Source organism: Grammomys surdaster, unplaced genomic scaffold (genome assembly GCF_004785775.1).
Source record: "Grammomys surdaster isolate TR1022 unplaced genomic scaffold, NIH_TR_1.0 125630, whole genome shotgun sequence".
In the NCBI taxonomy this organism is placed as follows: Eukaryota; Metazoa; Chordata; class Mammalia; order Rodentia; family Muridae; genus Grammomys; species Grammomys surdaster.
Genome location: NW_021620469.1, coordinates 322,222 through 334,599, shown reverse-complemented (window position 1 = coordinate 334,599; position 12,378 = coordinate 322,222). Strand labels below are relative to the sequence as shown.

Here is a 12,378-nt window from a genome sequence, read left to right as displayed (position 1 = left end):
CGTTAAGTACACAGTACTCCATCTGTTAAGTACACAGTACTCCATCCATTAAGTACACAGTACTCCATCCATTAAGTACACAGTACTTCATCTGTTAAGTACACAGTACTCCATCTGTTAAGTACACAGTACTCCATCCATTAAGCCAGTTAACATCCTGTGAGCTTCTGCACTAACACTGAGATCCAGGCTCACATGTGCAGTTCAAATATGGGGCATCACGCCTGTAGGCAAGCATTCAGCCCCAGAGCTACAATCCTAATCTTTTCTCACTTATTTTCCATTTATTTATTTGTGTGTGTTGTATGTATATGTCCCTGAGTTTGTGTGTACACGTGTTCATGCAGGTATAAATGTATCTGTGTACATGTGCACATGGAAGCCAGAGGTTCATGGGGAGTGGCTTCCTCAGTTTCTTTCCACATTGCTAACTTCTTATTTTAAAAGTTTAATTTATAGCCAGGTGTAGTAACTTACCTTTAATCCCAGCACTCAGGGAGGCAGAGGCAGGCAGATCTCTATGAGTTCCAAGTCAGCATAGTGAGTTCCAGAATAGCCAGGGCTATGTATAGAGACCTTGTTTCAAAAAACAAACAAAAATATAAACGAAGTAGGGAGTAGTTTGGGATTTCAGGGGAAAAGATATTTATGTGTATGATGTGTGTATATGGGGGGGGGGCCTACATGGTTACTGAACTCAGGGCCTCTGGAAGAGCAGGAAGTATTGTCAGCCATCGCTCCACCATCTGGGACTAGTTCTTTTTTGTTGAGATAGGGTCACATATTAGGAAAATAGCTTTACAAACATCTTCAATAAATCAGTTTTAGGAGTCAATGAGCTGGCTCCGTGGGTAAAGGTGCTTGCCACATGAGCTTCATAACCTAAGTTCAATCCCTGGAACTCGAAATGTAAAGAGAACTGACTTCCAAAAGTTTGTCTCTGACCTTTACACTGTATACATGTACACACATATATTCCCCCACACTGTATACATGTCTACATATTCTCTCTCTCTCTCTCTCTCTCTCTCTCTCTACCCCCCTCTCTTTCTCTCTCTCAGAAGTTTACCATCTCCATCTGCTAACCTAGGCCTAGTCCTGGAAGCTTCTGGCCTCTGTACAACCTAGAATGTTTTCAGTCTCTGAAACATGCTACTTGTGGTGGTTTAAATATGTTTGGCCCAGGGAGTGGCACTATTAGGGGGTGTGGCCTTGTTGGAGTGTGTGTGGCCTTGTTGGAGTAGATGCGTCACTGTAGGCATGGGCTTTAAGATCCTCGTCCTAGCTGCCTGGAAGTCAGTCTTTTCCTCCTTGCCTTCAGAACAAGATGTAGAACTCTCAGCTCTTCCTGTGCCAGGAAGCTGCCATGCTCCCGCCTTGATGATAAAGGACTTAACCTCTGAACTTGTAGCCAGTCCAGTTAAATGTTGTCCTTTATAAGAGTTGTCTTGGTTATGGTGTCTCTTCACAGCAATGGAAACCCTAACTAAGACACTACTGAATAAGCTCACTCCTTCCTAGTTCTTTCTGCTCTCTGGCTGGCTAATTCGACTCAGCTGTTCTGACTCAAGCTCCTCTCCAAGCTGACTGATTCAATTTGGCTTCTTTCTAGGCCTCTTGATTGTCTTACTCTGCTTAGCTTCATACTATCTTTGGCAATATGTTCTAATTTTCTGGCTCCTAATAATTCTCTGGCTCATTGTCTTCACCTATGTCTGGCTTGTTCTTCCTCTGCAACCTGTCTCTCTATAACTGTCCCAGTAAAACTGCCTCCTCTCTCCCTCTGCACAGCTTTCTCCTAAGTCAGCTCTCCTTCTGTTCTCGTGACAGTTGGGCATGTCTTATCCTGTCAAATCTTTCTCTGATTTGTCACTTTGCCCCTCAAATAGACATCACTTTCAAACATGGATACTTCCTTCTACAAACTAACTTTACCTTCATTGTTTAGGATTATAGGTGTGTACTAAGGCCATGTCTGTATTCCAGTCAGAGGATATCTTCTAAGGCTGAGCCACACCACAACTAGAAACACGTTTTTCCAGTTAGCAACACAATCTCAGGGTTCACAGTGTAATCAAATATCCTTTGTCTAATGAATATTTTTTGGTCTAATGTATATTTTTATCCAATGTATTTTTTGTCTAATGTATATTTTTTGTCTAATGTATATTTTTGTCTAATGTATATTTTTGTCTAATGTATATTTTAAACACTGAACAGGAAATCATGCTAGAAAGTGCAGTATGACCTAGGACCTATGATAACAATAGAACTTTTTTTTTCTTAATTTTACAGGATGGTTTTTGGAAACTGACACCAGAACTAGGACTTATACTAAAACTTAACATAAATGCTCTACTCAATTCTCTTGAAGAAAAGGGCATTCGATCTCTAGGTAAGCCACTGTTTTTCAGTTAATTAAGTCACTATGTTCCTTCATTTTTCAGTCATTTATAAGCTTTTATTATAATAAATTTATAAATAAGTATATTCATTTGGAATGCACTACTTTTGGAAATAGTTCATGTATAACTTTTGGAAGTTACATGTGACTAAATTAGATTTTTTTTCTTTTTTGAGTCAAGGCCTCACCATGTAGCCCTGGCTAGCCTGGAACTCTCTATGTAGAGCAGGCTGGCTTTGAACTCACAGCAATCTGCCTACCTCAGTACCTGAGATCAAAGGTGTACGCTATAGCTTTACCAATGATGAAAATATTATCTTGGCAGTTTTATTGGTTTACATGGCACCAACTATTGGAGAAGAACAGCCCTGAATCTGAGAATAGTAACATACACCTATAATCCCGCTGTGGCCTTATCACAAAGCCAGGTGGATCGTGAGCTTGAAACTAGTCTGGGCTACATTGCCAGATCGTGCCAGTAACAGCAATATCCAAACGCTCAATTTCACATGCTCAATAATTATTTTCTTGCCACAACATATGTACCTATTAGCCAACAGGGACATCATGTTTCACTTAGTGATTTACTTTGAGACCTTTGCACTTTCTACACTGTGACTGTAACACCTGTAACACCTGACTTTAGCATCAAAGAAAGACAAATCAAAACTACACTGAGATTTTGTCTCACTCCATCAAGAAACAGTGGAAGCTGAAGAGATGGTTCTGGAGGATACCAGTTTGGTTCCCAGCACCCATGTCAAGTGGCTGACAACTACTTTTAATTCCAGTTCTTTATTTTATCTTTTGTGTGTGTGTGTGTGTGTGTGTGTGTGTGTGTTTTGAGACAAGGTCTCTCTATGTAATCCTAGCTGCCCTAGAAATCACTGAATAAACCAGGTTAGCTTCAAACTCACAGAGATCCTTCCAAGTTCTGGGATTAAAAGTGTGTGCATCACTCCTGGATTAAACTCCAGTTCTAAGGGATCTAACTACCTCTTCTGGCCTATGAGGGCACCTGCATTCACATGCATAACAAACTGGAGAAAGAAACAACAAATACCCCTGAGGATGGGGCAGGCCAAACCTTCATATACTATTGGTGAGTCACTATGGAAATTAATATGATGGCTCTTCAAAAAAACCTAAAAATAGAATTATTATATAAGCCAGTTATACTGCTCTTGAACTTATGTTTGATAGATTCTAATTCAGCATTTCAGAAATACTATTCTGTCCATGTTTATTGTCACAGTTCATAATATGTGAGATATGAAACTAATCTAAATGCCCATCAACATAGGAATAAAGAAAATTCAGTCAGGCAGTGGTGACACGTGGCTTTAATGCTATCACTTGAAGGTAGAGGCAGGAGAATCTCTTTGAGGACAGTCTGATCTACAGAAGATTTCCATAACAACCAGGTGTGTACAGAAAAAACCCTGTCTCAAAAAATAAACAAAAAAAAGGAAAAAAGAAAGGACGGAAGGAAGAGAAAGCGAGAGAGTGAGAGAGAGCGAGAGAGAGCGAGAGAGAGTGAGAGAGAGAGAGAGAGAGAGAGAGAGGGAGAGAGAGAGAGAGAGGAATTCAGTACTATACACAGTGAAATTTTATTCAGACATGAACCAGGCATGATGGCCCATGCCTGAATCCCAGCATTTGGGAAGGTTGAGGCAGGTGGATTGCCATGAGTTTGAAACAGCCTGGACTACAGAGTTAGACCCTATTAAAACAAAACAAGAGCAAAGATATGGCCCAGCAGTTAAAAACATGTGCTGCTCTTGCAGAGGACCTGGGTTTTTCCCAACACTCCCCTTTGCATGTCACAACTGCAGTCCCGGGGGATTCAGTGACCTCTTCTAGCCTCCAAAAGCACTTCACACATATAGTGCACATGTATACATGCAGGCAAAATACTCATACATGTAAAATGAAATGATTAAATCTTTAACAGCAAAGCAAAGGGGTTAGAGGGATGGCTCAGCCATTAAGAGCACTGATTGTCCTTCCAGAGGTCTTGAGTTCAATTCCCAGCAACCACATGGTGACTCACAACCATCTGTAATGGGATCCAGTGCCTTCTTCTAGTGTGTCTGCAAATAGTTGCAGTGTACTTATGTACATAAAATAAATCTTTTAAAAAAGCAAACAAAGAAAAAACAAAGAAAAGACAGCTAAAAAGCAACAGTAATGTATAGTTTCCATGTGACATGCCCAGTTATAATGTCCCCATGACTCCACAGTAAGACAGTGATCTTCATAGATTTAATTGTGGTATAATTCAGTTAGGCATTTGGTTTTGTTTTCAGACAGGGTCTGGCTCTGTAACCCAGGCTGGTCTAGAATGCACTGTGTTGCTCCTGCTAAACTCATGGCAGTCGGGATTCCTGCCTTAGCCTCCCAGGTGCTGGGATTATAGGCATGAGCAACACGTAGCCTAGGACCAGTGTGATTCCTTGGTAGAACCTTAAGGCAGAGGGCATTAGTTAATTACTTTTTTGTTGTTATACTTAAAAATACCAGAAACAACTTAAGGAAGAAAGTTTATTTTGGCTTGTGGCTCCAGAGTGTTAGAATCCATGTTGGTAGGAATGGCATAGCAGCAGGTAGCTTGAGCTGGACACTGGCTGTTCGTTCACCTTGTGTCACAGAATAGAAGGAGGCTAAAAACTGTTAGTGCCACTGCTAGTGAACTTCTTCCTCAAGTAAGACTCTTTGTCCTGAACCATCCAAACCCCTCAAATAGCAACACCGCCTGGGGACCAAGTGTTCAAATACACAAATGAGCCTAGGGGGACACTTCTCCTTCAGACCACCACAGAAAGTAAAGGAGATCTTTGGTTTTTTTAGGTACAAAAGGTAGAGAGCGTCTCCTGGACCTGATTGCCACTTTGCTCGTACTGCAGTTTCTTTATACCGAGTTGGAACAAGAAGGAATGGTTGCCAAATCTCTGATAAAGATGGATGACACCTTCGTTTCTAGGTGATTTAATGTCCTAATAAGAAATGTTTTAAAATTTTTGGTATCTTTCCCCCTTATATTTTGTTTGTTTTTGAGACTGCTCTCACAGGGTGACTTGGAACTTGCTATGCCAATGAGAACGGCTTCAATCTTATAGCAGATTTCCTGCCTCCCAAATGCTGGGATTGCAGACAAATCATGTCTGGTTTGTAAATGACAATCTTAAGGGAGAATTTGTTCACAGGTTACAGCTTGCTCAGAGGTTCTTGTAGCAGGATGACTGACATGGGATTTTTACCTCAGACTGCATGGGAACAAATCTCAGAATACATGTGCATGTTGATACCAGAACATAGGTTTCTGGGCTCCTGGTTTGGTATTCCACACTAGAGTATGTTGCTCATTTGTGCATTTAGAAGAATCACATTATGATTGTTGGCCTGTTCCAAACAACTGCATGGTCTGCAACAGAATGCAAATGGGAAGTCATGAAGCAAAGCTGGGACTGTACCTTAGTGATAGAGCACTTGCCTAGTGTGCACTGGGACCTGGCTCAGTCCTGTAGTCCTGAGCAACACACACACACACACACACACACACAGAGAGAGAGAGAGAGAGAGAGAGAGAGAGAGAGAGAGAGAGAGAGAGAGAGAGAAACAGAGAGAGACAGAGAGAGACAGAGAGAACCAACCAAGTTAGGGTGGCACATTCCTGTAATCTCACCACTGAAGAGGTTACAGATGAAAAGTCATAATTTATGGGCTAGCCTAGGCTACACAGTAGGACCTTGTCCCCAAACAAAACAACAGAAAAAACTATCAAACTATTAAATAAAGTACATTAAAACATTCTTCCTAGAGTAGTGATGCACATCTTTAATTTCAGCACTCAGGAGGCAGACACAAGTGAATCTCTGTGAATTTGAGGCTAGCCGGGTCTACCTATCAAGTTACTCACAGCCAGACCTATATAATAGAGACTCTGCCTGTTTTAGTTAGGGTTTCTATTGCTGTGAAGAGACACCATGACCATGGCAACCTTTATAAAGGACAGCATTTAACTGGGGCTGACTTTCAGATTCAGAGGTTCAGTCCATTATCATCATGGTTGGAAACATAGCGTGCAGGCAGACATGGTGCTGGAAGCCAAGAGTTCTACATTTTGATCTAGGAAGAGGCTCTCTAAGAACTGTGTAGGGTATCAGGCATTTGAGCTCATGAGTAATGTAAACAAACTGTGGTGATTTAAATATGCCTGGCCCATGGGAAGTGGCAGTATTAGGAGGTGTGCCCTTGTTGGAGGAAATTCATCACTGTGAGGGGTGGGCTTGGTGATCCTATGCTCAAGCACCACCCAGTACAGAAGAGAGCCTCTTCATGGATGCCTGTGGAAGACAGTCTCCTTCTGGACACCTTTGGATCAAGATGGAGAACTCTCAGCAGCTTCTCCAGCACTATGTCTGCCTGGATGCTGCCATGCTTCCTACCACAATGATAATGGACTGAACCTCTGTGACTATAAGCCAGCCTCAATTAAATGTTGTCCCTTATAAGAGTTGGTTATGGGCTGGAGAGATGGCTCAGTGGTTAAGAACACTGACCTCTTTTCCAGAGGTCCTGAGTTCAATTCCCAGCAACCACATGGTAACTCACAGACATCTGTAATGGGATCTAATGCCCTCTTCTGGTGTGTCTGAAGGCATCTACTGTGTACTTGTACACATAAAATAAATAAATCTTATAAAAAAAAAAAAAAGAGTTGGTTATGGTGTCTCCTCACAGCAATGGAAACCCTAAGACACAAGCCAAGCAGTAGTGTCCCACACCTTTAATCCCACCACTCAGGAGGCATAGGGAAGTGGATCTTTGAATCTGAGGCCAACATGATCTACAGAGTAAGTTCCAGAACAATCAAGGCTACAAAAGAGAATCCTGCCTTCAAAACAAAAGAATAGTACAATCAAAGCACTTCTCATTTTTATTATTAAAATAAATAAAATATGAAGTAATGTTTACAATTAGCTTAAGCAGGGTGTATACTGGTGAGAATTCTGCCTTATCATCTTTGGTATTGTGAAAAGAGCCAAGAATGCTCATCCCAGGCCTTTGCCTTTCCCACGAGATAATGTGGACATGCAAGGGCACGCCATGTCCTTGGTTTGGGTACCTTTGTTGCGATAAATATTATTTGGGGTTTCTACCCCACTTAAAATCATTTAGTTCCAACATAAATAAAACTTTTATATTTACAATAAGCCTTAAAACACTAGAGCTGGGCAGAAATCAACCCTCTATGCTGTCTTGTCTACTTTCCTGTCAGTAACCCCAAGATATCACTTGCCATGTTCCACCCGGGTTGTTCCTACTCCATCAGCCTGGCCCCCGTGGCCATGCACTCACAATCCACCTACTCCATGGTGGCTTCTACTTTTCTCCTCTTCTCTTTCTTCCTTGTGCTTCCAGCCTCAAGCCCAGGGAACCCTCAGCTCTGTCTACCTCTCTCTTCTGCCCAGTTATAGGCTGTAGGCATTTTTTATTAGCCAGTCATGGGTAAGTTGGGGAGCAAAGTTTACAGAACAAAATCTGGTATACTTGAGGATCTCTTCATCTTGGAGCAACTGGATTTGGGGGTTTAGAATCTAGCATTTGAATTATAAGCAGCACCAGACTAATCTCCTGCATACATTCACTGATCATAGTTTATGCAACTCTTTCTAGAAGACCACTGTTTTAGGGTTACTATTACTGTAATAAAATACCATGACCAAAGCTACTTGGGGAGGAAAGAGTTTATTTTGTTTATACTTTTACAGTTCATCATCGGAAAAAGTCAGGGCTGGAACTCAAGTAGGTCAGGAACCTGGAGGCAGGAGCTGATGCAGAGGCTGTGATGCAGACAGATGCTGCTTAATGACTTGCTCCTCATTGCTTGTTCAGCCTGCTTTCTTATAGACCCCAGGATCACCAGCCCAGGGATGGCCACACCCACAATGGTCTGGGCCCTATCAATCATTCATTAAAAACTGTCCTACAGGTTGGCCTACAGCCTGATCTTATGGAGGCATTTTATTAATCAAGGTTTCTTTATCTCAGATGACTTTGGCTTGTGTCAAGTTGACATGAAGCTATTAGGCACAGCTACCTTGTGGGAAGAAGGCTCTGCCCTCTGCCCGGCCGTAGTTTACTGTAAGTTCACAGCTTTCACACACAGGCTCCACACACACAATAGTAAGTTAAATTACATTTTTAAACTTTGGTATAAGGGTTGGAGTGTAGGCCTTTACAGCTAAATCTCTAGTGTTCTTCAAGTATCTGGAACAATTTGAAAACTTCCAGACAGTGGATGGCCATCAAAACAGGGGCCTCAAGGACTCTAGAGAAGGAGCAACAGGAAACAAAGATAAAGAAACCAGAAAAAGCTGCAGAAAGAAAGCAAAGGGGAGGGGAGCCTGCTATAAACAGTGGGAGCCGGGAGTGAGGCAGGTAAGAAACTAGAAATGTACTGAGCTCAAAATCCCTATGGCAGATGGGGATCTCAAGATTTTCTTCTATTAAAATCTTCATTTTTTTGACAGAATCATTTCATCCAATACAGTGTTCTCGGTTTGGTACCACATTGCCTTTCACATATTCTGAACCAATAGAAACCTTTGTTTTAAATCTAGGAATATTCCATGGGCTTTTGAGAACATAAAGAAAGCAAGAGAATGGGCCAGAAGGACAGAAGGACAGTATCCATCCATCTGCCAACGGCTTGAGCTGGGTAAAGACTGGGAGTCAGCCACAAAGCAACTACTGGGAATTCAACCCCAAACCAGCACTTCTCTTCACCGAATTCTACACTACAGCCAAGGCTGAAGCCAATGAAATTGCATTTTAAACCTTTCTCATAATTCTTTTGTTACTGTTTTGTTTTTGTTTTTCAAGACAGGGTTACTCTGTGTAGCCCTGGCTATCCTGGAACTCACTCTGTAGAGCAGGCTGGCCTCATACTCAAGGGATCTGCCTGTCTCTGTGTTCCAGAGTGCCGGGATTAAAAATGTGTGCACCATTGCCCTGCTGCCTTTCTCATATTTCTATGTAGAAAATAATCAAATAGTAAAAGGTACCAATAATGACATGTAATCTGTCTTAAGTGTAGCTATCAGCCCCTTTAAAATAAAATTAATGGAAAGAATTGATTAATCATTTAACAACAATAAAAGCTGTAAGAACTAATATCAGATGCTGTCTCAGTGTCTTGGTGGGGAGGGGGAGGCTCTTTTTGTCTTCCCTCCAGGGGTCCTGTGGAAGGCTGACAGATTGAGCAGGATAGAAAGGAGTTGGTCTTTGGCTAGTGGCTGTGTTCTAGAATGGTACCTGTTTCTAGGACCCTGGTCCCCAGGCGGTATGACTGGGTGCCCATGCTTCCTCATATGGCTCTTTCTGCAGATACACTGATCAGCACTTGGTGTCACAAGCGATTCTTCCATGAGTCTTGTTTTGTTGTTACATCCTAAAAATCAATCAACAAACCAATAGTTAACTACATTTTCTTCTATCTCACCTTCCAGACATTTTCTAGATTTTGAATTTTATTTTATTTATTGTCGGGAGCCATAATGGGACAAGCTAATAATTAGCAGGTGATCATCCTGAAATGCTTACCTCGGATTATTATATAATCTGTGACAGAGTGAGCTCTCATCCAGCAAGGCTGTGAGAAACATATTTTAGGAAAGATTCCTGCTATTAATATGCTTTTCCTATTATTATTATTAAACATATGTAACAATCACTAAGCTATTGCACACCCCTTTGGAGCAGATCTCTGCAGACCCACGAATATGTACTGTCTTGTAATGCTATATAGACAAATAGATGACTTCTTAAGTCTTAATGATGATCCTATAAGAATTCCTAAAATTATATCAATGATTATTAAGCTCTTTTATAGTGGGACTGCTATTAAGTCTCTTTCTGATAGTCAAAACTGCAATGAGAACTCTGCCAGTCTCCCAAGTGTCATCAGTTAATTGCCCTTAGATAGTAACCCGACTTTCTCCTGCTCAGAGCACATTCCAAGAGACTGTAAAACTATTTTTTATTGTATTATATTTATATTATTTTATATATTATTATTTATATTATTTTATTATTATAATTTATATCATTATATTATTTATATTTTATTATAGGTGCTGGGACAGAAGAGAAAATAGTGCCTGGGTTTATCTATACAAAACTTCACTAATTTCTTAGTTACAGGTTTAAATCTTCAGTGAACCTGTGGAGCTAGACAGGGGATGGATGTTTAGCCAGATAATTACTCCTAATGCATAGGCATGTAAACATTCTCTGTTGTAAACTTCTATTTGAATTTTGGTGTGAACTTGTGATGAACTTTGTAACATGTGACCATGTACTCCGTAAGATGTATAAGTTCTGAGGACAAAGAGAAAGAAGCAGTAGCTGTAGTAGTCGTGGCAGTAATCGTAGCAGAAGTCGTGGTAGCAGTAGTCGTGGTAGCAGAAGTCGTGGTAGCAGTAGGATATCGTAGTCGTAGATGTAGAGTTGTAGAGTGGATGTTAGGCGCTGTTTGTCCTTTCCTTTTCCCCTGCTTAGAATTGTTTTACTTTGTTAGAATTCCTTTCTTTTTCCCCACTTAGGGCCCTACCACTTTTCTTCTTAGATAGCTTTCATAGGAAACTTTTACACTTAGTAATAAGCTCTATATAATAAGTTCTCTAAGTGTTTTTTCTTCCTGTGACCTCAAACTAGCAGGCATAAGTCAGGGCCCAGTAGTTCCTGCTGAGACCGAACAAAGGCTACATTGCCTAATCCTCTGCTGTTAGGCTACAGGTGTTAATCACCTAAGCCTGCAGTCTTTAACCCTCAGAAATTTTTAGGACTTTTTAGAACTTATCATCAGCATTTCAGTACAGGTCAGGGAGCCAGAAAACTCTGAGACCCTCAGACTTTAAAGCCATCACCAGAGTCCTACTCTGTGCCTCTGCCACTACCCTCTCCGGGCCGGGAGGCTCCCAGCAATTTATTATTTATTTATTTATTTATTTATTCATTCATTTATTTATTCATTTATTTTTGGTTTTTTTCGAGACAGGGTTTCTCTGTATAGTCCTGGCTGTCCTGGAACTTACTCTGTAGACCAGGCTGGCCTCGAACTCAGAAATCCACCTGACTCTGCCTCCCAAGTGCTGGGATTAAAGGTGTGCACCACCACTGCCCAGCCTTGAATTTTATTTTTAAAACTATGATCCACATTGAGTTACTGTGTTTATTGTTACACTTGAGTTGGCTATGAAATGTCCTTCATAGGTTCACATTTGGGAGCTTGGTTGTCAACAGATGAGCTTTCAGGAGGTTACTGCATTGTAGGGGCTCTGACCTAATCCTTGGAGTAATCCCTTGATGAATATCTCATATGGTGCCCTTGTTGGAAAATGCTGAAAAGATGGGTAGGGTCTGCTTGAAAAAAGTGGGCTGATGGAGGTTTAACTTTGTGGGCTGTATCGTCTTTTGCTTTTACTTTCCATTTCCTGTCATGAGGTAAAGCTGCTTCCCTAGGCCCCGTGCTTTCTGCCATGATGCTTTGTCTCATCATGGACTGAACCATATTTAGTTTCCCTGCCTCCCAGAGTGAAGAGGAGAAAGGTTCCAAAGGCATAGTGTTTCCCAGTTTTGACTTTGAACTGTGGGAATATTTGACATCATAATGAACAAACTTTTAAATCAGATTAAAACCATCACTTAGAATAGAAAACCAGATGGAGCAAATCTGTATCAAGTTGATGGCTGAGCCACAATGTAGGAATCATTTAAAGTAGCTTGAAACACAGAAGTTCGGCTATCTCTCTCCAGTTGGAAAGTGTAGCTGGCCTTTCTACTTTGTGGGTTCTTTTTTCTACCCTTTATCTCCTCCCCATCTCACCCCCTATCACTAGATCAGAGAGAAGAAGGATGGAGGAGAGAGAGAGAGAGAGAGAGAGAGAGAGAGAGAGAGAGAGAGAGAG

General features: G+C 41.2%; 1 protein-coding gene across 1 annotated transcript in view; it reads left to right on the top strand.

Annotated features, from left to right (window-relative positions):
* The window catches only part of Parp4 (poly(ADP-ribose) polymerase family member 4), a 90,911-nt gene extending 81,323 nt beyond the window's left edge, over positions 1 to 9,588 (top strand). The window contains exons 34-36 of the mRNA XM_028787390.1: positions 2,296 to 2,395; positions 5,255 to 5,387; positions 9,031 to 9,588. Of these exons, the coding sequence (XP_028643223.1) occupies positions 2,296 to 2,395; positions 5,255 to 5,387; positions 9,031 to 9,223 (426 nt within the window). The 3' untranslated portion in view covers positions 9,224 to 9,588. The remainder of the gene's footprint in view (positions 1 to 2,295; positions 2,396 to 5,254; positions 5,388 to 9,030) is intronic.
* The last annotated feature ends 2,790 nt before the right edge of the window (positions 9,589 to 12,378 follow it).